The sequence below is a fragment of the Chenopodium album genome, chromosome 6 (assembly GCF_948465745.1).
Source record: "Chenopodium album chromosome 6, dcCheAlbu1.1, whole genome shotgun sequence".
In the NCBI taxonomy this organism is placed as follows: Eukaryota; Viridiplantae; Streptophyta; class Magnoliopsida; order Caryophyllales; family Amaranthaceae; genus Chenopodium; species Chenopodium album.
This window is the reverse complement of record NC_137839.1, coordinates 38,458,770-38,485,613: the sequence shown is the minus strand read 5'-3', so window position 1 is coordinate 38,485,613 and position 26,844 is coordinate 38,458,770. Positions and strand designations below refer to the sequence as shown.

Here is a 26,844-nt window from a genome sequence, read left to right as displayed (position 1 = left end):
CAACCTTGTCTATTGCTAAATCCAATGAAATAAATAAATGAGTTAGTTAATATCAACTAGTGAGGTCTTAATAAATTTGATAATTGAGCCATGTGCTAAGTCTGTATTTAATGATGCTTATGCTTGATTATTAGTAGCATATTAGGTATTTCTTAATTTATTCCGCAGCTTGTATGTACTCAGCTTTGCTGATTACGTGCTTTGTGTGTCTTTCTTTGGTCATGGCCTTCGCCTTTCAATGACCCTGTGACGATCCAATTTTTACACTTGTAATATTGGGGAGCAGATTAACCACAGGTTCTTACATACGCAGCATTCGCATCTGGGGGATTTTGAGTAGAGAGTTGGTTATTATTCGCAGTTTATTTCTTTTAATAAGTTTGAATTTATTTAAACTTTGGTTTTATTTATTTACTACTTTTTGTGGGGTTTTGAATAAGGGCCTTAATGGTTCCAAGTTGTATCACTTAATTTGATTTTGGTTATTGGTTTTAAAACTTATTTATAACTGATTTAGTTTTTCCGCTGCTAATTTCTGATATAGCCTTAACGTTTGAACACGTGGCGGTAGCACGCCAGTAATTCTCTTGGATTTTGTTCGGGGTATTTACAGGTTTTAAGAGAGAATTACTGGGGTGTTACACGTTTGGAGTGAAACCCAAGCAAAGCATCATTAGGAAGTCTACTAAAATATATATTGAGAATATTGTTGTCTTAAAGGCAATAATAAAGAAAATGTTCTATGGAAAGTTCGTTGTTGAACGTTAATGATTGTAGGTTGTCAATTTGAAGATCTCAATCATGAAAATGAGTGGGAGACATCACGTGGACAATAAATCCTAAATCAATTATAACTAGACCTATGGAATAAGTGAACGACAACATTCACAATTGCATGAAAGAAATCAAGCATATTAGATATGGGTGTGATTTCTGTAAATGTTTTATAAAGAGTGTTACTCTTAAAACATTCGAAAAAACCATTTATCATAAGATGAACCATTCAGGTTTTGGAATAATTTAATTTTTCATGCAATTTAAATCACTCCGTTGACTATTTAATTGTGGTTTAGAATTAAATAATGAGTCCATTCGATTCTTGGAATATTCAAAATAGGGTATCAAGACCAGTCTTGGTAAGGAAACACTTATTAAGTGAACATTGAATATTATAATCGAAAATTATCCCTAATCGAGGTCATTTAAACGATGGACGATTAATGACCATTTGAGATTAGTGTGTAGTTTGATTTATAGCACCGTTTCTTGTTCTACAAGGACATGATCGTCATGAATCATTTGCATAGATATTGGTCTAACACCATACTGGACCGACCTATGAGAATACTTTAAGAGATTAAAAAAAATCGTCATGAGTATACTTCTCATTATTGCTATCGGAACCTCTTTCCTCGACCATGAGTATTGTGAGCTTTCTTGTTTGAGTACTAGCCCGCTTTGATGATTGTCAAACGTTTGCCGTAATAGGGGATTATAACGCATCACTCGGGTAACTAGGTCCTCGTAGTAAGAGAAGCTACATTACAAGACTGAAAATGTCCCCCTACATAAATAGGGAAGGTGCCTTTGTTGTTTACAAGGCCTCTCGTAGAACGAGACTGTAAAAATGCATGGTTGTGCTTGGATGGATTTTAGAAATCATCTGTTAATTGACAATCGGACTCGGAATCGAGAAACACTTCTGGACGTAATAGAATGACAAATAAATCTTACCTTATAGTTCATGAAGAGGCATTAAGCGACATAGGAAAAGAGCTATACACTAAAAGCACACTTGTCCGGAAGGACAAGTGAGTGGGAGATTGAAAGGAATAGTGTCCTTCGAACAAGTGTATTATTCCAATGGTGGGTTCAGAATTATTAGAAAGTTAATATATTCAGTAAGGTCAAGTGATCAGAACGCCTGGGTGGAGGCCGCTTCTCAGTAATATTAATGCATAAGTAATATCACAGGTTAATCTTTACCGAACCCTTCGGGTCACACCCAAGCAACCAACGAGCCGAAGCGACGAATTAATTTGGAAGGAATTAATGAGTCGACCGAGTAATAAATATTTAGACATCGGAAATTCGAGCTTAGAGCGTCGAAACCAAGCGTCGAAAGTCGAGTCGAAAATAGTAAAAGACGAGACGTGCAAATAGTAATAAATCAACGTATTTCCCAAAATACCCCTAGCATCAGAGTGCCCCGAACAAACCGAGTGCTAGGGGCACAATGCGTAGCATGGTGGCTAGCATGCGCAATGATATGTCCATTTTATATAGTATTTTACCCCCGTCCCTTGGTCATAATTAGTAGTGTTTTTTGCTCTTTAGAGCCACTTTTGTTACTAATTGGTGTTTTCTAATGTTTTCGTAGATTTGGTTGACTTTTGTAGGGATTTGTACTTTTGGAGCATTTTCCCGGGATATTATGGAGTTTCTACGAGCATTGGAGATGCACGACCATCCTTTATAGCCCAGGGCCGGTTATTGAACCGGTGATTAAGGGCTCGGTATATGTGATACCGAGGCATTTGGACCAAGTAATCAAGACCGGAATAGGAAATCCGGATTGGTCCGAAGAATTAGAGCCCAATCGAAGTCGAAAGAGTAGCCCAAGAGTGCCGCCCGGCCAAAGGAGCTTCCGCCCGAAGGCGCACCTGGCCGAGCGGGGAAGAGTAGCTGACGCCCAAACTCGCGCCCTGCCGAGCGCGAGAAACATGCACTTGAAGAAAAAGGCGCGCCCAATCGGGCGCGTGTCATTGTTAAAAGATTTAATCGTCGTTTAAGTTTGTTTTAGTTTAGCATTCTTGCTTAATATAAATACTTCTCCGTTAAGCGAGTTTAGGATCTTTTTTACTCTTTCTTAATTCTTCTCTTAGATTTTCTCTCTCTACTTAGCTTTTAGATTAGTTTCTCTCTCTACAACTTTGTTCTTTACTCAATCCTTAATTCAGATTATTTGGTAACGATTTCTTCTACTTTAATCTCAGTTATTTACTTTAATTCTTTCATCATGTCTTATTTTATTGCTTTGATTAGTTCAGATTTAATTATGTGTGAGTAGTTTCTTTTCTAGGGTTTGTGGGGATCCATAAATAATATGAAGGAGTAATTTATTGTTGTTAATTATCAATGCTAGATTAATTTCCTATTGATTGATTTAATGCTCTGTGACTAGATTAGGCCTGATCTTTTATGCATGGGTTTGACAATATTGATTCGAAATTCGAGAGATGAGAATTGATGTTTAGGTCTAGTTTCAATAGGCAGGTTAATTTATAAATGGTTAAGTCGAGATTCGAGATATGAGATTTAATACCGGTAGATTAATTCTGTGATTGTAATACGTAGCGAAAGCCCTTTATGATCTGATTAATTTATGCATTGATGTTTGATTATTATGCTTTACCCTGGAATGTTATTTATTGGTGAACCTATGCCCTAGGTCTCTTATTCATTGATTTTCTCTATTCTTATTCTTCCCTACTTTTACTCTCCGTAGTTTAGTTTCCTTTCACTATAATATTATTTTGTTACTTAATAATTTAGATTGCTTTAATTAACTAGGAATAGAAAGACCAGTTTCCCTGTGGATTCGACCCTACTTCCCTATCTGCATTAGTTAGAGGATTTAGGAACTACTTTGGATTGGGTGATACGACTTTAGCCTGTTGCGCTTGGCTGGTGCGTGCTAGCGCACCAATGCTAGTTGCCAAGTGCACACACAAGGCACAGACCTCGGTAACAAGTCTCGGCAACAGCCTGCACTTGGGGTGCGAAGCTTGCTGGCCGAGCCCAACAGCAGCCCGCACTATGTGGTGCGGGGATGGCTAGCCCGATGCTAGGGGCAGCAGCAAATGAGAAGCCCACTTGGGTGCCTTGGTGCCGAAGTGGGAGTTGCCATGTGGCGCATGGTGAGGGAGAGAGTCGGGAGCAAGTTTAGTCCCCCAAGTGGTCCTCACTGGCTCTCTCATGTATTACTAGTCACTTGTTTATTTATTACTAGCTTGCTTAAATAATTTTATTTTAGATTTAAAATAAAATGTGAAAATGTCATTGTCTCACATTGATGGGAGAGATAATCATACTCTCATCATTTCCTATAAATACCCAACTGGGGCATTAGACGTTATGCTTGAGTAAGAGTTGGAAAAGGGATCACTAGTAGTGAAAACCTTTGAACTCAGGAGTTGAAAAAGGTATCACCTTTGTGAAAGCCTTTGACCTCAATTACTCGGGTTTTTCGTTCGGGTCTTGCTATTCCCAAGACATTGAACCTAGTGGGTGATCGTGTTGCGGGTAATTTCGAGGCCTTCGTAATTTCGAGGCTAGGTTTCAAGTAAGAGCCTAAGCGGTTGGGCGAAGCACGCTTCAAAGGTAATCTTATTATCTTAATCTTATCATTAAATTAATTATGTTTATGGTTTTATTTATTGCGAGTGCGGTCTTTTTTTGGGTTTGTTTCCGCGGTGAATCGGACTCACCAAACCCCAACACCACCAACCCAACCAACGAGGGATTGTGTAAGTGTACAACCCCTAACACCGGCCAACACGGCTCAAAAGACCACGTCAACACTTCATTAACTTCCAAAACTAGAACTACTAAACAGAACGTTAACTCATGACCAAGCAGAGAAAGAGGATTATTTAAACACAAGAACCTAAACAACCAAATAAGCAACTTATACAAGAACAACATAATAAATTTAAAGCAAACCAAAACAAATCAACGAAAACAAGCAAAAAAAACAGTGTGAGAACACAGGGGAAGATAAACCTCACCGGCAGTAACCAAAACTAACACCAAAAAATCGTCAACGGCAACGCAGCAAGAACCCCTCGTTGAACCCAACCTTGGTTACACAAGGAAACCCTAGTCTTAACTTCACCTTTACCGTCAAGAAATTAATTAACCAAAACCCTTTCGACGGCGACGTTAAGAGTAGCCTTTGGTTCCTAAGTCGCTGAAATTAGCCCCAAAATACATGACGAAATACCGGAAACCACGAACCCACCGAAGAAGACGCTCTGCATTCCCCTGGAATTTTCACCTACGGACCTTATAAAGCAAAATAAACCACTAGAGAAGGGAACTGACGGACAGACTAGGCTCGCCGACGACGGCTATGCAAAACAACCCAATCGCCAGCGAGCAGGAAGTGAGAAAAGGGAGGGCGGTGGAAGCGGTGGGGAAAAGGATGGGGGTTTAGAGAGAGAAAGGGTCGAGCTAAATGAAAGGTTGTTTGGATGTTAAAACTTTAAGTGTTGAACAAAAGAATGAAGCATGGCTCACACTTGAATGGATGAAGCATGACTTCAAGGGTACTTTACACCCCAGCTAAAAGCAATGCAAACCCTATGCCTAAGTCATGCAATTTAGGATGAGATTCTTAGTCTTCATAACCCTTTGACCACAGAGCAAAGGTCACGGCCCAAAATACAAATGCCTTGTGTGTTACTGACTACCAACATCATGTAATGAGATTATGGCCTAATCCAAACCCTTAAATACATAAGCATGTGGCAAGGCCTTGCAACTCCTCAATTCTAGAAAACTTAGAATCTTAAAGCATGATAAAGGTCTTTTTTCGCAATTTCATTGGCCAATGAGGGTTTGCACCGCATAGATCTTCAAAAATAATACACGGTTTAAATATATGTTTTCTTCAATAAGACACCCAACTACACGTCTGCTAGCACGCCTAGCCCCATGTTGTGTGGTAGTTGCACACCCGCCAGCATGCCATGGCCTATATGACCCACATGCCCATGCAAGTACGACAACACACTCCTAGCCCCAAGCCATACAAATTAGATACACAAATACAGATTTAAGAGGGAAAAGAAGAGGAAGAGAGATATACATTGTATGCTGAAGAAGAAAGAAAACTAACAATGCAATATTATTATGATGTTATCTAGGGGAAAGTAATTACACCAGCAATACGAGAGGCTAATTTTCCCTGGACAAAAAGGAATTATTACAGACTTTTATGATGAATTTCTCTTCTAAAAGTAGCTTTTTTACCAAATAAAAAAGAGCATTTTTCTCAGCATAACTAACATCCTCAGGTATCACTTGCCTCCTCATAACAAACAGACTGACTAAGACTCTTTGTTGCACCGCCTATAGTAAGGCGAATGGGTGGGCTTTTAGGTGGATGCAGTACAACCACCTGTCCCAAAATCAAACCAACCACAACCATAAGCCACCAAACAATTGGATCTAAGAGAGAGGGAGTTACCATGAATTAAGGGGAAGGGTCGCGGCGAAAGAGAAGGGAATCTAGGGGGAAGATAGGGGCAGCAACAATGGAGGTAGTTGTAGAGTAAAAACAGGGGTAGTGGTGGTGATGGTTGTATGTTAGGTTTCCCATCCTTTGTTTTTAAACAAACATGAGAAATCTGAGGGCTTGTCATTCTATTTTCTCCTTGTATCTGTTTCCTTCTTAGAAACCAAATGCCCCCTCAATGAAGAAGTAGGACATCTTTAAACCTATTTCATTTGGATGATGACACTTCCACAGGGCACAAGCTATAGACTCCTAACTAAAAAACCTTTAATTTTAAGTTGGGATATTTAAATCTAGGCTACCTAATCAAAACTTCTTGTGAAAAGGTCCAACTATTTTGGGCATCTATGAATTGCATGGATTGATTTTGCAGGCAATAAGGAAACTAAATGTATGCTTCACAATCATTTTTGGTTCATGTAGCTGACCCCACTTACGTGATTAAGGCTTTGATTGATTAAATGAATTTTGTGTGGGTAAAAGATTAGGGGAAACATTTAAAATCAAGAAGACACTGATAAGGCAAAAGGAAAACCTCGTGTAGAATAGAAAATATAGTAATGAACAACAAGAAGTAACAAATCCAGAAGTGAAAATAACCCCCCCGCCCCCCCTTCTATCCAAGGAATCTGGCACACTAACTGTAGCAAATGGCAGTCAATGTTAACTCTATTAGACTATTTCGCAAATTCATGTCTTCTATAATCAGAAAGAAAAAAAATGAAAATGAACAAAATTTGTATTGCAATTATAGAGAATGAAGAGTAAAATATGTTCAATTGCATCATCCTAAAGGAGGGGTAATGGAGTTCACTGAATAAGTGAACATATCAGATCCTGAGAATTCATCAAACATAAAATTGAAAAAAGAAGAGTAAGTAAAAAATAAAAAATAAAAAAAGGAAAAGAAATCTAGGGCACAGTCACTTACATTGGACCAATGAATGCAGCTAGACTCTGAAACCCAAGATACTTTGATGCAGCCCCAGTAAGCCCCTACAAAAAAAAAAAAAACCACACAGAGTCTAAGTTTAAATAATGGAATAAAAATTGATAGTTAAATAAGCCATGCCATTACTTGCAAATACAAAGGGAACAAAGATGGATATATACAAAACTTTTTTTGATAGATAATTGAGCGTTTAGTGATTCACAAGTCATTGTGAGGTTTAATCACACTTTGAGTGAAGCTAATAATTAAGAATTTGGGGGGGGGGGGTACTTGGTAAAAAAACTTAGAGGGAACGTGAAAAAACCAAAACACACTTTTAGGCTCTTCATAAATATTGGTTCCTATAAGCCCTTTAGCAATTAGCACTTAGCAGTAACTCTATGACATTTATTGACATGGGTAATTATACTCGTACAAGATTAGATAATATACCTACCAGGCATTTACACATTTACGCCATAAATTGTTCTACAAAAACAGCTATCAACAAAAGAAATATGCGTAATGCGTTCACCTTGACGAATTAACCATTACAATCAGTTCAGCCAGGGCTACAATTTTAGTTCAGATAAATATTGGTCAAAGACTTAGCATTGATTTCATATTTAATAATAAATGTGTACACGTCATATTTGGATCATCTAATTTGAGTATATTTCAGTTCTGTTTGTTTTTATCAGTTTTGGATTCAAAAATTGGGCATCCATGACAGTTTTCCCAGGTGCCTACAGCGTAGGTCTACCCAAGCTCTACTTAGGCAGCCTCTTCCCATCAATTCATACATATGCAGATTGCTTTAAAAAAACTACACATCTAATGACCAATTACTGCAACAAATTGACCAAGTTGCAAGACTGGCAGTAATTCTAGTTCACTTTGACTACATATGGCAAGCAAAATAAAACAGCCTGCAATTTCAACCTTGGCCTTCTTCCACACAGAATAATTGTATTTCTACCAACATAGAGAAATATAACAGTTCAGCACTCAAGCATCACAATATTTACTGAACAAACTTGACAGGAGAAGTGACAATGTTGGAAATGATGCTCATCAGTCTCTGCACTACTAAAAAAACAGCAGAAAATTGTGCAGAGAATTATTTATATATAATACTATATCCAGTATCCACCATGTACTTGATACTAATCTATGTAATAAAATAATAACGTTAAAAAGAACTTAGAGGTGCAATTGAAGCTATAAAGTGAGAACTGAAATGAATTTTTAAACGTGAATATGCAATAAAAAAAAATGAAGACAGAGAGTAAGACTGAAACAGCAAGCAGAGCAAATTCATGAAACCATACCACCTTCCCCTAATCATCTCATCTCGTGAATGACAATTCTAAGAGATGTAAATTCCGATAGAGAAGGTATTGGGTGCGGCAAGCCGCGCCCAATATTTCGTGCGGCAACAAACATCCTAGCAACAACAAATTCAACAATCATCCCAACAACAACAATCACAAGCTATGCAATATACAATTGAGCGGTCAGAAACTCGTTGGGATTTTTCAAAAATACCCAAAAAAAAAAAAATCGAATTGGGGCTTTTTTGTATGATTTATAATTGTTGATATTGATTGTCCTATGGAATTGTGTGATGAATTGTGAGTGTTTTGATAACAAATGCATGTATTTTGGTTGAGAAATGAGCAAGTTATGTTATACCCATGAGCTTAGTACGGGACCTTCAACGGTGGTTCCTCCATTGCTGACCTATTAATTTTTAATTATTAATTTTTTCTTTAAAAATAGTTTTTTTTTTTAAATTTAAATTTTTTTTATTTTTTATTTTTAGAGATTACATACAATTTGATTGAGGATATGCACTATGTTACAGAACCTGTATAGTTCGTTAGAGGATACGTATAATTTGTTGGAAGATATATATTATTCGATAGAGGATATATAATATGTTAGAAAATATGTACATTTAATTAGAGGATATATAGTTTTGGATATAGGATACGTAAAGTTTATTGGAGGATATGAATTATTTTATGGAGGATATGTACAATTTGTTAGGGGATATGAATTATTTGATGTAGGATATATACAAATTCTTGGAGGATATTTTTTTTTTTAATAGAGCATCGGATGTGTATAATTTATTAGATGATATATATTATTTGATAGAGGATATGTACTGTGTTAGAAAATATGTATAGTTCATTAGAGGATATATATAATTTGATATAAAATATGTAAAGTTTATTGGAGGATATGAATTATTTGATGGAGGATATGTACAATTTGTTAGAGAATATGAATTATTTGATGAAGGATACGTACAATTTATTAGAGTATATGTTTTATTTAATAGAAGATATGTATAATTTATTGGAGGATATAAATTATTTGATGAAGGATATGTATTATTTAATAGAGGATATGTACAATTTGTTGGATGATATGTATTGTTTGATGGAGGATATATATAGTCTATTAGAGGATATTACTTGATAGAGGATAGATACATTTTGTTGATAATATGTGGTATTTGATAGAGAATACGTATAACTTGTTCAAGGATGTGTGATGAGTGACATTTATGTCACTCTTAGGGAGTAGTTTTAGAGTCGTTTTCATGTTTATTTTGTTTTATTTTATCTTGTTTCCTCATTAATAAAGTTTCTTTTTATTTTAGAGTGTTTTAGTTTAATTTCTTTATTTAATTAGTTTTAGTTTATTTTCGTATTTTATTTGCTTTTGATTTGTTTTATTTCGTTCTTTATTTTTCCTCGAAAGTAATCTAATTTACTTTTAGTTATTTTAATTAGTTTTGAGTCTATTTCATAGTTTTATTTGTTTGTGTTTTATTTAATTTTGTTAGTTAAGTTTTATTTCTCTTATTTCTATTATATATTTTATTTTCTTTGCCCAATCCTCTCCTTAGTCTTGCTCGTGTTTGTAGGTGTGTTCGAGGTTCAAGGCATATGCTACAATATCCAAATGGAGTGAGTTTCTGGTTTGAGAGAAGGACATCATAAGCTGCCCTGCTTCTTGCTGCCAGCTTATCCATCACCCCCACCATACCTTATCCTCCACCGCGCCCAAGCACAACAAATCCCCTTCTCCCTCACGCATACAGCAGCCACCAATTAACCTTCAGCCACCCAAACCAACCCAACGGAACACCGATTTCAGCAAAACCCGCAACATCCAAGTCAACCCCTGCTCCCGTATTCCACCAACCGCAAGCAACCTCCAACCGCATCTCCACGGCTCCACCTCCCATCAATTGCCACCAAATCACAGCCACTCATCACCTGTTCCCTGTTCAGCCACCGCAACCAAAACCGCACAGCTACCAATCAATGCCGCACACCCCTCGCTGCTGCCATCATACAAACCCCACGAACAGCCCAAATCAGCACCCGCACCTGGCAGTAACCACCAGCCACCGAAATCACTAATTAACCCAGACAAACATCACCGCGAAACCCACAACAGCTCCCTTGCAGCCGTACCGCACCTCTACACCAACCACCACCAAGCGACAACCAACAAAAACCGAGCCCATCTCCACCGCTGCAACACCACACACCTTGAGCCAATTTGCACAAGCAACAGCCCCAAATCAAAGCAAATTCAAATTAATCGGGTTCGGGCAAACAATTAAGGAGTTCGGTCAAAGTGCTAAAAGAGTCGGACACATTGGAAGTTTTCTAATTTGAAGAGGTGTGGTCGAACACACCCATGGTTCGATCGAACACACCCATAGTTCGACCACACCAACCCACGGTTCGACCGAACCATTTCACAAGCCTTGCGCGTGATTTTTAATTAAGGTTTAAACGGCCGCAATCGAAGATGAAAGATGATGCTTGATGATTACCGTTGATGATTGTTGTTGATGGTTGATGAATGTTGGTGATGAAACTAGCAGCCAAATATCAAAGAGGAAGAGGATTTAATTCGGGGGTTCTGACATTTTGGTTTTGGGGGATTTGCCTTTTTTATATTATTATTTTTGTTTTCCTTTACCTTTTCCTTTTATTTATTTTCCTTTTCTTATTTCTAATTTAGCTTTATTTTATTCTATTTTCCCTTATTTTATTTTTCTATTTTCTTAAGTTAGTATAAATACCCATTTTTGGGGTAATTAGAAGGAAACAATTTTTCTATTCTCTTAATTAGTTTAGGAGAGATTCTCTCTCTAGGTTTAGCTTAGGATTAGAGTAGTTTAGGGAGAGAAAGCGATGGTTTCACCATTGTTCAGCTTGGATTTTGAAGAAGAAGATTGATCATCTTGTTTGTAGACTTTCATCAACAATCAATGAGAATCTCTAACTCTCTCTCCTCTATTTTATTTGCTTTTTTTTTATTATTGTTTTAGTTGTTAGTGTTGCTTGTTAATCATGTTGATTTTTGGTTATTTATTAATTAATCTTGTTATTATCGTGATTAGTGAGTAATTTCCCCATTAAGGGGATAGTTGTGTAGTTGGATCTTGAACATGTTCTAGGGTTTGGAATTGATTTATTTATTATTAAAGTCTTTATATGCTTGATATTCTTCAATCTACTTGCAAAATGCATGTTGTTAGTTGATTGGGAGAGACTTATTGTTAGAAGATGCGATAACGGACCTAGCAAGATTCATTTGTATCGATTGTTATTTGATAGCACCTCCCAGTATATGGTTCTAATGTGGAAACATAGAGGCTATGTTAGGAGAAGCCAATTGACCCCGACGGGTGACTAGATTGGACCTTACTTTGATATTCAAGCATGTTTAGTTCATGATTAATTCAATCTCTATACCTTTGCTATGCTTTAGTGGATGTTATTCTTAAACCATTTCCCTTAATGTTTTATTTCTTGTTTTAGCATTTTTAGACTTTAGTTTATTTATTTCCTATTCCGGACTAGATTAATTGTTGATAACATTTGGTAGTGTTTATTCGTTCCCAGTGGTTTAACCCCTATGCTTGCCTTATACTCATATTAGGTTTGTTTAGGTAGTATAAATTGTATTTGATCTAGAGATAGGCATTTGACGACGCGTTTATTCCCTTTGTCAATGTGTTATTTGATAGAGGATACATACAATTTGTTGAAGGTTATATATTATTTGAGGTAGGATATACACAATTTATATATGATATGTATTGTTTAATAGAGGGCATGTACAGTTTGTTGAAGGATATGTATTATTTGATAGAGGATATGAACAGTTTGTGACAGAATATGTAGTATATGATAGAGGATATGTACAATTTATTAAAGGATATTTTATTTGATAGAGGACATGTACAACTTGTTAGAGGATATGTATAACTCTTTGGAGGGATATATATTATTTAATGAGTATTATGTACAATTTATTAGAGGATATATATTATTTGATGGAGGATATGGATGTATAATTTGTTAGATGATATATATTATTTGATAGAGGATATGTAAATTTTGTTGGATTATGTATTATTTGATGCAAACTAAAAATACAAAGTTAAGCAATTAAAAAATTATTGGAGAAAAAAAAAAAAAAAAAAAAAAAAAAAAGAGGATTTTATTTTGAAGGAGAATTGAAATAGTTTTTTTTATTTTAAATAATAAAAATAAAAATAAAGGTTGCTTGATCCCTTGACAAGGACATGTCGTTGGACACATACAGTCTTCACCTTGACGAACAGGGGTTCCTCCCCTTACCTCTCCCATGCAATTCACCTAGTGAAGTTGCAACATTTCCCTTTTAATTTATCGCCTAGAGGAGATATCATCCATCGTATAGATAATATTATAGACACAATACATGGTATCATTTAACTTATGGAGGATATCATCCAATGATGATATCATCCAACTTACAGATGATATCATCCAATTTATAGAATTTATTTTATAAAAATTAATTAAAAGGTCAATAATGGAAGAACCATCATTGAAATCCCGTACTAAGCTCATTGTTATAACATAACATGCTCATTTTCTAACCAAAATACATACATTTGTTATCAAAACACACACAATTCAACATACAATCACATAGGACAATCAATTTCAACAATTATACATCACACATGAAAGTTCCAAATCGATTTTTTTGGGTAATTTTCAAAAAATCCGAGAATCTCAATCAATTATCAAGCCAATTCAAGCATAAACCACGGATAAATATAATCAACAACATTTTTTCTCCATCCTCTTCAATTCAAGCATAAAATCATGGACAAGTAAAATAGAGGAATTTAGAGGAGAGAGAAAATAGGGGTGATTTAAAGGAGAAGAAGGAGAGAAAGTGAAGTAGGATTGAGTGGGAGTATTGTAGGTGATGGTAAGTGGAAATGAGGGAGTGAGAAGTTTATATTGCCGTACAAATAATAGTTGGACCGACGAAATGCCTGGACCAATAGTTTGTGATTCAGATAAAGGAATTACCACCATTGATATGGATCCAAAATCTTATTCTTTGCCACATCTAAATTCAAAGCAGTGAGTTCAACATGATTTGTGTCCAAACCGTCAGCAATTTGTTTCTCCACAGGTAACACGTGTATGTCTAAAGATGGGGAGGTAATAAAAAGAAACAATCTCATAGTCTCATTAACAAATAGCTATATAGATCTGTTTAAATATGAATACACACCTTTTTAACAACTTTGCTATCCAGCTTATGTTTAGCTGCTTCAAAGAGCATTTTTCCTGATAGCCTAGTTGTAACCTAGCAAGGGACACACAACTGCAGACTATTAGGAGGAAAGCGAGGAAAATTGCAATAGAGGATCCAAATTCCCTGATTACCTATATGATTGTACATGTCTTACCAATTCGGAAAGCTTCAACATCGAAATCAATTGACCACCCTAAACACAAAACTAAGGAAGAAATTACACAATCCAATATTAAGTATAAAAGAAATATACAAATTTAGAGAAAGATGTAAAAGACGCAATACTTTAAGAAGCACAGAACATAGTTCTGCTGATCCAACTTTTAGTGCAGCAGCAGTGTCCCCGTCTCTGAAATGATAATCAAATATGAAAAAATCAAAAGAGAAATGGCTAAACAACAGTCAAGGTATCAAATCATGCTCATAAAAAACAAATTTTTATTAGCAGTTTATGACAGCACACAGCATGTCCATATAGTTAAAGTATTGGATTACTAAAGAAATACAATCTGAAATCTGACGACATATTTCTAGTTCAATAAACCTGGCCTATACTTAAAGCAAAAGCCTTATGCACCAGATAGCTTGCATACTGCTTATTAAATATACGGAGTACTTTAATTAAAAACAATCATTGCCCACATTAAAAGAAAAATGCTTTTACCTACTGTAAAAGTTTATAAAATCCTATCTTATCTACAAAATGCTTCCACTTCTAAAATCCTATATTATCTTATCTACAAAATGCTTCCACTTCTAAAGAGGTTTACAAGATTTCCTATATTTCTATAAAGCCTTCGCTTTTTTCTACTTTACTATGGTTCTTGTATTTGAATGTGGTAGATTCCTTTAAGAAAATGAATGGGCAGTTAGTAAAAATCATGTACTAATAAGTTAAATAAGCTTTCTTAGATTTATAGAAAATCAAAGTAGACATTCTATGTGGAAACAAGTTAAGTGAATAAGACAGCAATCACTCATAAAGCGCCCTAATAAAAGGTTGCATGTAGGTTGCTTTATGTCTTAAGAACATTAGACTTTGACATCACAATGGCCTAAGGTATACTACACTACTGTTTCTTTCTTAGTAGTGAAAGGCCTTGTTTAGTTTAACTTATTTTTACTTATTTTAGAAAAAATAAGTTCATTAAGTTCATATCAGAAGAAAAAATATATTCAGATGAGATCATCGTTTTATATGCGGATTTTATCGATAAATATCTTTAATTTTGTAATGAAAAAAAATTATAAAAATTATAAATTAATAAAGCACACATTATTACAAATCTAACCAGATCCCACATGACACATTTTTTCTTTATAGATTATTATCCACATAAGGTCAAAGTTTGGTCAATTCAAACCATCTGACCGAACTGGACCGGCGAAAATAAGGTGAACCAAATGAGCCCTTAGTCACAATACAATCTCCACAACTCTCTATTTTCAATCTAGCAAAAACTCCAAAGGCCCCAAAGCCCAAATTTAAACAAGATAATAATTTTTTTCAAGTATAATATTGTTGTACTTTCATAGTTAAATAAGACAGTAGCTTCGTATTATTTCTATAAATTAACATCATTTACCTTGAACATTCCCCAAGTATATGAATAAAGATTTCCACCTCCAAGTCCTCGGTCAATAATTTTGTAGAGCATGGAATTTTCAATTCTTTTCTCACATCAAGCAAGACATTTCTATATGAAGGCCTCCACCCTCTGTTCACATATACAAGATAATGAGTCACATCACTCACATGTATTGAGTAACTATAATATTCAAGGACTTAAGGAGACAACTCCACTAAGCATTTATTTATGTTTCATCATATCATAAAGTGTAACCAAAATAAACAAACATTTGTGACTTCTCAGCGAATGAACAATAACAAACTTCATGGCAAACCTTTATTTCAAAATGGCTGCAAAGTTATTGGAGCAATAACAGGAAAACTAAATAAATAAACTACGTTATCACAAATATTGTTCCTATCATATCACATAACTTAAACGCATGTTTTTCTAAGCACAAGAGCACACCACTTGGCATCTTATAGAATAAAAAAAGTATTATGCCACTCTAAATATTAAAATGATGCCACCTAAGCTATCATCTAAACCAATAAATAATTTTAATAATAAGAGATTGTAATAGAGTTTAAGTTTTGTTAAATTACTAGCATTTGATTTACATCAAACAATCAAACAACCAATCAATCACACCTTAATCCCATAAGTATAACTTTTGCTTTACATAAAACAATTTATAACTTTATAACAAGTATTATAAACTAGTATATTTAATATCATCAGATTCATATACAAATTTACTTTAAAACAAGATTCATTTTTAAAGTTGTCTAATGTCAAACAAAATATTGCTTACATCAATATTAATACAGTATTATGTTTGATTGTTTGAATAATGTCATTAAAGTTGAAAATATAAACTACTAACACATGATGTAGTAACAATAAACCAATATTGGCACAAGTGTGGATATAGTTTCATCATTTCCCTAAAACGGAAACATCATAATTGTCACGCCACGTCCTTATTCAGTATGGACTCTTTTTTTTACTATAGAATGGCTAATATGCTCTTATTTTCACATGGGAACAAACTCCACTTGCCTTAATCCATGTAATTTTCTTTGCTTCATATTCCCCTACTTTTTCATTTGAAACTATAACCTTTAAAAAGCCACAAGTTGGCAATTGGAAAACTTTATGAATACCTTTCACCCCTCAAAATGTGTATTTAACTTTTTCTCCTTTACATGCTTTAATTGCTTAGTTTAAATAGCTTGGCTTGAACTGATTTCACTCTCATATCGATCTCTTCTCTCTCTCACTCTTTCTCTTTCACCATTGAAATGGCTTATAAGGTAAGATTTTTGGGGAAAAGGGAACCACACTCTTTCTCTCTCCCCATTGCATTTTAAACAAAGCTTTCAAACAAAATTCCTTCAATTCATTATGTTTCACTATTCCTCCGAGCTAGCTATCATATGTATTAAAGCAGTCAACTATTTGGGCTTCATATACTATATACTCCCTCCGTCCCAAATTACTCGCAACGGTTTGATTTTTTGCACTATTCACACATCTCCCTTTGACCATCTTTTTTAACTAGTATATGAAAGTCAATGTAATCATGTAAGATGTTGTTGGGTCTATGTTAATGTATAGTTTCTTAATATAAACTTTTTATAACTTATATAAATATATAATAAAAGATATCAACGGTCAAACATGTGCGTCGGCAAGTGTGTCCAATCAAAATGTTGCAAGTAAACAGAGGGAGTATGTGTTTTATATCTTTAGGGCATTCGAGCCTTTCCATCATATTATAATGGCTAGCTTAATTGTCATATATGTTCTCGTGTTGAGTGTCATTTATAGCACTCATAGGAGCAGATTTTAGGTTATTTTTGTAATCATTTTCATTTATTTTACATTGTTTTCTACACTTTTACTTTCTCTTATTTCATTTAGATAAAGTAATCAAATGCTTGTAGCATTTTTAATTCTTTAAGTCAGCCCTATTCACTTCATCTAATTTTTACTGAACTGAAATTATTATTTCTAAACTTAGTTATTTTGATTAAAATGAATTATTTTACTAATACTCTATTATATTTCTTAATTAAAGTTACTGATTTTTACTAAACTAAACTTATTTCTTCTTAACTGAAATTATTTTACTGAACTAATCTTATTTTTACATTATTTTTACGAAATATTATTTTTTTTAAGGTGAAGTTAATAAGACCTTACTTTGTATATAAGATTTCCTTCGCAACCCACTCCTTATTGTACACCACAAAAGCCTTAATTTTCTCACCCATCATCAATCATCTAACAAGTAACGTACTCCACAAGACACCTTATCATACACCACCCTAGCCAGCGTTACCTCACTGTTGTGTGATTGATTCAAAATAGTTACGCCTAATTATTAGGAGTAGTCGTTACGTGTGCTTGGTCATGAATAAAGGCTTTAGGAGTATGTTATTAGTGGATCGATTTGTTTATTAGTCAACTGTATGTTTATTATAGTTAAGAAACACAGATAGTGGGTTTGTTTTCTTTAAAGCATATTTTGTTAGTGGAGTCCTGCTCCTATTATTAAGTAATCATTTGGCATATTTTTAGCTTTGTTTTGTCCATGATATTGGCCTATATAAGGCAAGTCAGTGATGTTTGTTTAAGGAAAAATGTAATTAATGAATTAGATTTTAAAATGCTTCTCTTTCTTTTTATGTTAAAATAACCAACATGGTATCCGGCTAATCCAGGTTCGGTCTTAAGCCAATAACACATTAAAAAAGAGTCGTGAGTGTTTCATTAGTGTTTTTCGTAGTATTTTTTTCGAGTAAGATTAATGAGTGAGAAAGTATGATAAATGGTGGTATAAACTCATTGTCGCAGCCCTTAATTTCCATGTTTAAAGGAGAGAATTATCACTTATGGAGTCTCAAAACGAAGATCTTGTTCAAGTCCGAAGAGTTATGGGATTTGGTGGAGTATGGTTAAGATGAGCCATACCCGACACCGGCTATTCTCGATCAATATTTACAGGAAAATCGTATGAAAGATTTGAGGCTCTATTGTTTATCCAATCAGCATTGAAGGATGAGATTTTTCCACGAATTTCCATTACGTCAACATCCAAGCACGCATATGGGAGATTTTGAAGAAAGAATTCTTTGGAGATAAGAAGGTAATAGGGGCAGCCAAATTACAAACACTTCGTAGTAGCTTTGAAAGTTTGGCAATGCAAGATAAAGAATCTGTTAAAAAAATTTATCTAGAGTAACAAAATTTATGGTGATACTATCACGGATGAAACATCTGTGAAAGGTGTTGAGAACCCTTAACAAAGTAAAGAATTATAAGCATGTTGTCACTGCAATATTGGACTCTAAGGACTTGTCAACTTATACATTCGATGAGTTGATGAGTTCTTTGTCGGCTCATGAAGAAAGAATTGATAAGAGTGATGATGAAGGAGAAAAAAAAAAAAAAAAAAAAAAGCATTCCAAGTGCAGGCAGCTTGCAAGACTAGGGAGCATATGATGGTGGTCAAGGTAGGAGTGGCTTTGGTGGTTGCAATCGTGGTCGTGGTGGTGTTGTACAAGGCGGGGGTCAAGAAGAAAGTAGAAGAAATGGTCAATCCACAAGAAATATAAGCAACGTTCAATGTTACTATTGCTAAAGGTATGGTCATAAAGAGGACCTTTGTTGGGATAAACAAAGAGATGAGCAAGGTGATTAATCTAACTATGCTCAAAAGGGCGAAGAGGAAAAGACTAAGCTCTTCTAAATCTAGTGTTGTGGTTGTGTCGTGAAAGTAGGGGTTGAGGTACCTTGAGTGTCGAGATCGTTAAAGTGTATCGAGTTCAAGTCGAAGTCCATCGTCGCAAGAGCCGTTGAAGTGTCGAGTTCCATTGTCCCAAGTTGTTGGACTTAGTAGCAAGCTAGTTTAATAATTAATTATGATTTTGAATCAAGGGGGAGTGTTGTGTGATTGATTCAAAATAGTTATGCCTAATTATTAGTAGTAATTACGTGTACTTGGTCATGAATAAAGGCTTTAGGAGTATGTTATTAGTGGGTCAATTTGTTTATTAGTCAACTGCATGTGATAAATCCTATGAGATAGTGGTTTTTTTTTTTTTCAGAGCATATTTTGTTAGTGGAGTCATGCTTCTATTATTAAGTAATTAGTTGGCATATTTTTATCTTTGGTTTGTTCGTGATATTGGCTTATATATGGTGTAATACCCCGTATTTTTATATGTATTTTATTTTAAATAAGTATTTTGTGAAATATTTAAATAATTTGAAATGAATTATTTATGGCATTTTAATCATTTATTTTAAATAAGATTGGAAATATTTTATAAAAGGAGAGTTTTATTTGATTTAAGTTTTATAAAAAATGGGATTAGGAAAGATTAAAAAGGAAATTTTAGGTAAGAAGTGTTTCTAGAGAAGGGGTATAAATATTCAACACTTGACAAGTTAAACTTTGCACAAAGTGGAGAATAACCAATGTAAACTTTCTCTCCCTTCTCCTTTATTTCTTTTCTTTTTCTATCTTTTCCCCTTCCCCTTTGCACGCACCACCGTCGGCCACCACCAAACCACCGGTGGGCCGCCGAGAAGCCGGCAGCAGTGCCAGTACACCAACAGCACGACAGCAGCCGGCTGTGGTGTCGTGGCTGTGCGGCTACCCTTTCGAAAAAAAAAAATTATTCTTTTTTTTATTTTCTCTTTTTTAATCCTAGATCTAATTATTGATTATGAGTTTTATGATAATTGATTTTCAGTATGGTGCAAATTAATTTTCAGATTTTAATTTTAATTAAAAAGCCCCAAATTTGAAACCCTAGATTTACAAATAATTGATTATTGAAGGAATATGATTTAGGGTGGTTTAAACCTTTAATTTGAGGGTTTTAAACCATAATTACAGCAAGTTTTCATGAGTTAATATTGCTAGAAATTTTGTTAGTAAGCTAAAAATTAAGTTTCTTGAAGATATTTTAATTACCCATTAATTGGGATAAAAGTAAGAGGTTTTAAAGTAATTTTTAGCTTGTTTTAATTAAATTGGGAGTGATTTAATAAGAGTATATATTGCTGAAAATTTGTGTGGAGTAGATTTTAATGCCATATTATGATTTTGGATTCTAGGAGACTTCAAAGTGAGTGATTTATATTAAACGTGGCAATTTTTAGATTGTATTCAAGGTACGTTCGCGTACTTGGTATTTATTTGGTAATGTAGGAACATGCTAGGCTTTGAATACTTGATTCCAAATAGTATTGTGAAAGTTTTGGTTGGAATTTATTATTTAGTTGATGTTGGTGATTGAATTATGAAGCATGAATTATTTGTGATGTATTATTGAATGGAAATAATTATTTTGACATGTTATATACGAACCACACTTTTAGTATTGGCATGATAGAGAGCATGTTTGATTAAACTAAATGTTTAATTTGGTTTGGAATATTAAAAGGTAAATTTTTTTTTTAGGGGCAAGGTTATACGGTTGCCTCTGATTCATAAAGGTGCTACACATCGGATAATCTTGGTTCGGTAAAATTCAAAACCGCATCATCTCGGCCGATACGTTACAATGCGACCGCAATTTTATACCCAGGTTATAAGTTGACTTTGTTTTATTTTGGTTTGACTTTACTTTTGTTGGTTGACTTTTTAAGTTGAGCCGTTTTGAATGTTTTATAAGATAGTCTTCCGCTGTGTGTCTTTGATAGTTGCCTTAGCCGTTTTCACGATAGTGGTAATGTCTTAGATTTTCCTATTTTGAATTTTAAACAGAGCAAAACAGGTATTTTAAAAGAAAGGAATTTTTATGGTGTTACATAAGGCAAGGCAGTGATGTTTGTTTGAGGATGAATGTAATTAATGAAATATATTTTCTTATCTTTCTCTTTATATCAAAATAACCAACACTCACATAACCTACACTCACAACAATACTAACATCTCTATACTTCCACACAAACAAATAGCAAAGCAAGTAGGACTTTCCACCATCTAAAACCAACCTCAAGCCCTGAAGTCCTCATAGCCTTGCCTAACAACATCAACTCGAAACCTTCACTTTCTTGCCACACCCCCCGCATTCCACGTACAAAATTCCATACTCCTAACAATTCACCTATGCTACAGTTCACCCACATTACTAGCTCTTGCTCACTTAAGCAATACCACAATAGCATCACCTCACTTCACCTCACCACCGCGGCAGCCAATCAACAACCAACACCAATCCCACCAAATCATCACACATCCCATCTCGTCCTTGCAGCAACTGGCCCACAGCGCCCTCAACTGCAGCTCCAGCATGCAGCAGCAACAAGTTGCGCTCATAGTTTGTTAGTTTTGACGAGCTTTGTGCCTTGAATATCTGCTTCCGCGCCCGCAACTTACACCCTCTTTCCCATAATTGATTCCCTGTTTTGGGCTGGATTTCATTCAAAGAGATCATATGGTCTTGTTTATTGATCAATAATAATGGGGGATGACCATTGTGCAAGGAATCAAAATTAGGGGAAGGGTATGTTAGTCATAGCCTATTAATAATAGCTTGGGGAATAAGTTAGAGTTTGTTATGAGAGTTTTTCTATATAAGGCCTCATTAGGAGGAATAATCATCATGTTGAATATTGTTGAGAAGTTTTGTTATTGGAGAGCACCTTCCTCTCGAAAGAAGGCACTGTATTGTTGAACAATCATTTGATAATACAAATTATCCCCCTTAGCTACTCTTTTATATCTAATTAGCTTGCTTACTTACTGTTTTGGGTACTAATTCCTAGCAAATGGCATCAGAGCAGTCTGTCTTGGTAGATTAAGCCACTGCATTTCTGTTTTCAAAAAAAAAAAATGGAGGTCACCAGAGCTCCGATTTGGTCACAATCACTTGAGCAATTTTCCGAAAGGATGGAGGAATCCACGAAGAGAATGGTTGATAACCTTCAAAGAAATCTAGAAAAATATATTGATGATGTTTTTTCTCCGATTTTCTCTTCCATGAAATTTGAGTGGAAGGAAATGGAAGACGGGCTTGAGGAAGAAGAGAACCAGGCAGATTTAATGGAGGAGGAGGAAGTGCCAGCAGACATCCACGCCGGCGAGGAGTTGCAGCCAGCCACCATTTCCATAGGTGAGGAATTTTCCAGATGTGAGCAAAACTTTTGCTCCATCATTAGCAGCTTCTCCGGTGGCGCGATGGTGGAGAAATTTGGTGGAGGATCTCGTGGAGGTTTTGGTGGAAGCCGTGGTGAGTTTGCAGGTGGATTTACTGGCGGAGGTCAAGATGATCGCACCGGCAAAACTGGTGGTGTGCCTTTTGCGAGTGGCATTAGCGGTGATTTTGAGAGCAGAAGGTTGAGAAATAAGATAGGTGGTTTGGATGGTGGGATATTTGAGAGAGGTGGTGCCGGATGCTGTGACTCGGGTGGTGGTCCAGGAGGTTGTGTCCAAAATTGTAGTGGTGGTGGGATGTTTGGCTTCAGGCCGAAGAAAAGCTCAAATCAGGGGCCGTTAAAGATGGTGAGTGGGTGTAGATTTGATAATTCCGGCGACGGCAAATCCGGTGGCGGTGGTAACATCGAGCATGCTGGTGGTGGAGATTTTTCGTATGACTTGCTGCCAGAAGAGGGTGAGTATGGGAGAAGCTTCAATGACTTGGGAAAGAAGACAATCCTAGAAGATGCTAGTAAGGGCAGCATAGAAAATGAACAACATGTTGACAAGGGTAGTAACAATAAGATGACAGCTCTTCTGTCGGGGTCTCGTTCAGCTAAAAAAGAAGGGAGTCAGCAGGAAAATCCAATTAAAATGGGTGGAACAGTTAAGCAGGGGGGTAAGACCACCGCTGGTGGTGGCCTGAATAGGGAAGGTGTCTTCGTGAAGGACGGGATGGTGATTTTTCTAGTGGTTTTACCAGTGGTGGGATAATGATCGGAGGTGGACTGGGCTTTTTTACCGGCGGTGAAACTGATGGTGGGAAGTTTCAATGGAGGTGGCTTCACGGTGGTTTCCAAAAGTACCCACAAAGAGAAGTTAATGAGAGATGCCTTGATGATTCATGTGCTAGCTTGGAGAGGAAGATAGTAGAAGGCACTAGAAAGGGTATAATAGTACTTAGTCTAATTTCATTAATCATTATATTACTTAGTCTAATTCCTTTTATAGCTTTCTTTAAATACCCAATTGGGGTATTAAGAGACTTTAAATTCATTTTTCAGATTTTCATTTTTAGTTTTAGCGAGAAAACATTAGAATAGATTAGGCTAGTTTAGGAGTGTATTTTTTTAGGGTTTGTTCTAGCCCTTTAGAGAGAGAATAGCTGAGGTTTAGAGAAAAAAAAAAGTAGTAATTCTCACAATAATGCTAGGAATATGAAGAATCTAACGAATAAACGAGGGTTTTAAAGACTCTACTTATCAAAGGACATTAGATGGCGAGAGTTTATTTCAGTTGGTACTTGCATGTTGTTTGATCTTAGGAGGTATGTATAACGGCACAAAATTTCCTTCATCATCAACACATCAAGCTTTGAGCAATTAACCACAAATTGTCTACAAACAAAACTAACTCTCCATAGACATAGATCTTTCAGTCAATGCAGAATTAAGAATAATATGCATGCTTGATTATTTTGTAAAACATACTTGAACAAAATATTAGTGCAAACATACATTTATGAAGATTTTTTGAAATCAAATTTAGAATAAAGGGAAATGGAAGGGTTTTTTTTTAAAGGGAAATAGAAGGTTTGAAATTTGTAATAGAAGAAATCTCACACACACACACAGCACAAAGTATAGTGGTGCAACTACTACTGAAAAAAGTAAGCTTGTAAGGTCTCTATTCAAAGTTTGACATAAACCACAACAGACAAAATGAAAGGCACCAATAAAGTTATTTAAGAGCAAACACTCAGATAAACAAAGTAGCACAAGAACGAAAAAAATGATCAGTTCTAAAGAGGACCAACCTCAATGTAGAACGAGCGTCAGCCGCAAGATATAAAAATCGAGACTCAAGAACTTCAATGAAAAGTTCTCGCTGTTCAAAGTCCTCCTCAATCATGAATCGATCCAATTCAATCCCATTACTTAATGATTTTAGCAGGGGACTAAGGTAGCTGTGACACCACAGCAAAGGGGAAATTATTTTTTGGAAAATAATTAGAGAATTACATACCTAAATTATCATGAAATTCCTACAAAAAAAAAATATATATATATAGGGAAGGGATCCGGTGAGAATATGTCCATATGTGAGAATTCATACTTATATGAGAACTGGTTTAAAATTTAGAACATGTGAGTAAAATTTTAGAACATGCGAGCTAAAATTTAGAACATGTGACTTAAATTAAAATTTTGAACATATGAATAATAATTTAGAACATTTATGTGAGTAATATGTTTAGAACATCTAATTTAAGAATTAGAACAAGTGATTAAAAATTTATAAAATTTACTTTATGAAATTTTAAACATATGAGTAAAATTTAGACATCTGATTTAAGATTATGAACATGTGAATAAAAATTTAGAACAAATTGATATAGAATATAGAAAGTGTGAGTAAAGAATTTAGAACATACGAGTAAAAAAAATAGAACAAACGCTTTAAAATCTGGAAGATATAATTGAAAATCTTAAAACACACGTTTTAAAATTTAGAACTATAAGTTAAAATTTTGGAACAAGTTATTTAAAATTTATGACATCAAACTTAATTAATTTATGGTTTAGAACATGTGAGTACTAAATTAGAATATTTGATTTAATTTAGAACACTTAAAGAAAAGTTTAGAACATCACATTTAAAATTTAGAACATACGAGTAAAAATTTAGAACATGAAGAAAAATTCTCACATAAGAAAATTTCTCATATGCTCCCTCCATTCTAATTATTATATCAAGAACATCTTCAATGCCCACCCATTCGAGTAAGCAAATTTTCAAAGTATCATTATAAGATTCTTGTTAGGACATTCGAATAAGCAAATTTCCAAAGTATCATTAGAAGAGTCTTGTTATGAATGATCTCTAACCAAATGTGACATATTAAAGTCAAATGGAGTATATGATTTATACATACTTCGTATTTGACATAGTAAATCCCTTAGCATTAAGCACTGAATATATTTCAAAAGTCAATATTAACTTTGAAATGCAAGACAAAAGCAAGTGTAGTTAGTGCTTGATTTTCACTATATGTTACCATGACTGGCTCCTTATATGCAACACACATAATTTTATGCCAATGCAAATTTGAATCACACACTGCTTATAATGCCCAGAACTTGAATAATAACATTTTTAAATCAAAACTTCATATACTACTAAATCCCTGAAAAATGCAGTAAAGCCGAAATATAATACCTGGGTCCAAAGAGGATTTTTTCAATCTCCAAAAGTTCAGAATTTGTAGCAAGCTCAAGAACTGCCCTCAACTCAGAATCACTAGCACCTGCATCACAGAAGGAAAAAAAAAAAAAAAAAAAAAAAACAAAATAAATAAAAAATTAAAAAATCAGTAAAATTGAATTGAGAAGAGAGACTATAAAAGAAAAAAAAAATTAAAAAATGAGAGAGGGACAAGAAGAAAAACCCACCAGTGGAATTGCGCGGAATTGAGGGTAAAGTGGTTGAATTTGTCGAATTGCGAGTGTGTTGTTGGCCTTGATGGTAGTTGGAATTGTTGTTAATTTGGATGGAATTGTAAGCTTTGAAAAGATGGAGTCTGGAAGAGGAGAAGGTGGTTGTTGTAACGGCGGAAGAGGAGAGAGAATAGCCATGGTTGAAGGAAAGATGGTGATGGTTAATGCACGGCTGTGCAATTGCTGCTGTGCTTGTCATCCTAAGCTCTTCCCTTTTGCTCTCTGCTAAACGTGGTTAGGTTCGCTTCTTGTATTTAATTACTTACCATTTACCAAAGCAATCAATCCAAGTTTATGTATAGTTTGTAACTTTGGGTCTGGTCTCCTCGGCTTATTTTCAATTCAGTTTCTAATTTTCTTCTTTCATAAAAATTTTAGTTCAGTTTATTTCGATTAAGTTCAGTTCCGTTCGATTAAGTTTAGTTTAGTTCAGCTCCAATAAGTTTAGTTTAGTTATGCTCTAATCTTCAGCTAAGCTCCAATCAGTTCAGTTCAGTTCATTTTCTAATTTCCTTCTCTCATAAAATATTCAGTTTAGTTCAGTTCGGTTTAGTTCATTTCAGTTCAGCTCCAATCAGTTCAGTTTCAATCAGATCAGTTCAGTTCAGCTCAGTTCAGTAAATCAGAACAAGCCCTTTGTACACTCTCTTGTACTCCGTATTAAGTCTGCTCTCATTCACCTTAAAATAGTACGGAGTAATAATAATAATAATAATATAGGATCAAAATTTAGTATCTAC

The 26,844-nt window shown here is 34.9% G+C and overlaps 1 protein-coding gene across 3 annotated transcripts in view; it reads right to left on the bottom strand.

Moving 5' to 3' along the window:
• The window catches only part of LOC145636034 (uncharacterized), a 38,892-nt gene extending 12,370 nt beyond the window's left edge, over window positions 1–26,522 (bottom strand). Inside the window, exons 1-9 of one of the 3 annotated variants that reach the window (XM_081687469.1) lie at window positions 26,060–26,521; window positions 25,827–25,914; window positions 24,424–24,573; window positions 15,464–15,595; window positions 14,163–14,226; window positions 14,032–14,070; window positions 13,854–13,928; window positions 7,233–7,297; window positions 6,903–7,138 (exon numbers count right to left, since the gene is read on the bottom strand). In XM_081687469.1, coding sequence (XP_081543595.1) covers window positions 7,132–7,138; window positions 7,233–7,297; window positions 13,854–13,928; window positions 14,032–14,070; window positions 14,163–14,226; window positions 15,464–15,595; window positions 24,424–24,573; window positions 25,827–25,914; window positions 26,060–26,303 — 864 coding nt within the window. In that variant the 5' untranslated portion in view covers window positions 26,304–26,521 and the 3' untranslated portion in view covers window positions 6,903–7,131. Of the gene's footprint in view, window positions 1–6,902; window positions 7,139–7,232; window positions 7,298–13,853; window positions 13,929–14,031; window positions 14,071–14,162; window positions 14,227–15,463; window positions 15,596–24,423; window positions 24,574–25,826; window positions 25,915–26,059 lie in introns of those variants that run through there. The other 2 variants (XM_081687468.1, XM_081687467.1) reach the window with 2 other exon arrangements.
• Window positions 26,523–26,844: the final 322 nt, after the last annotated feature.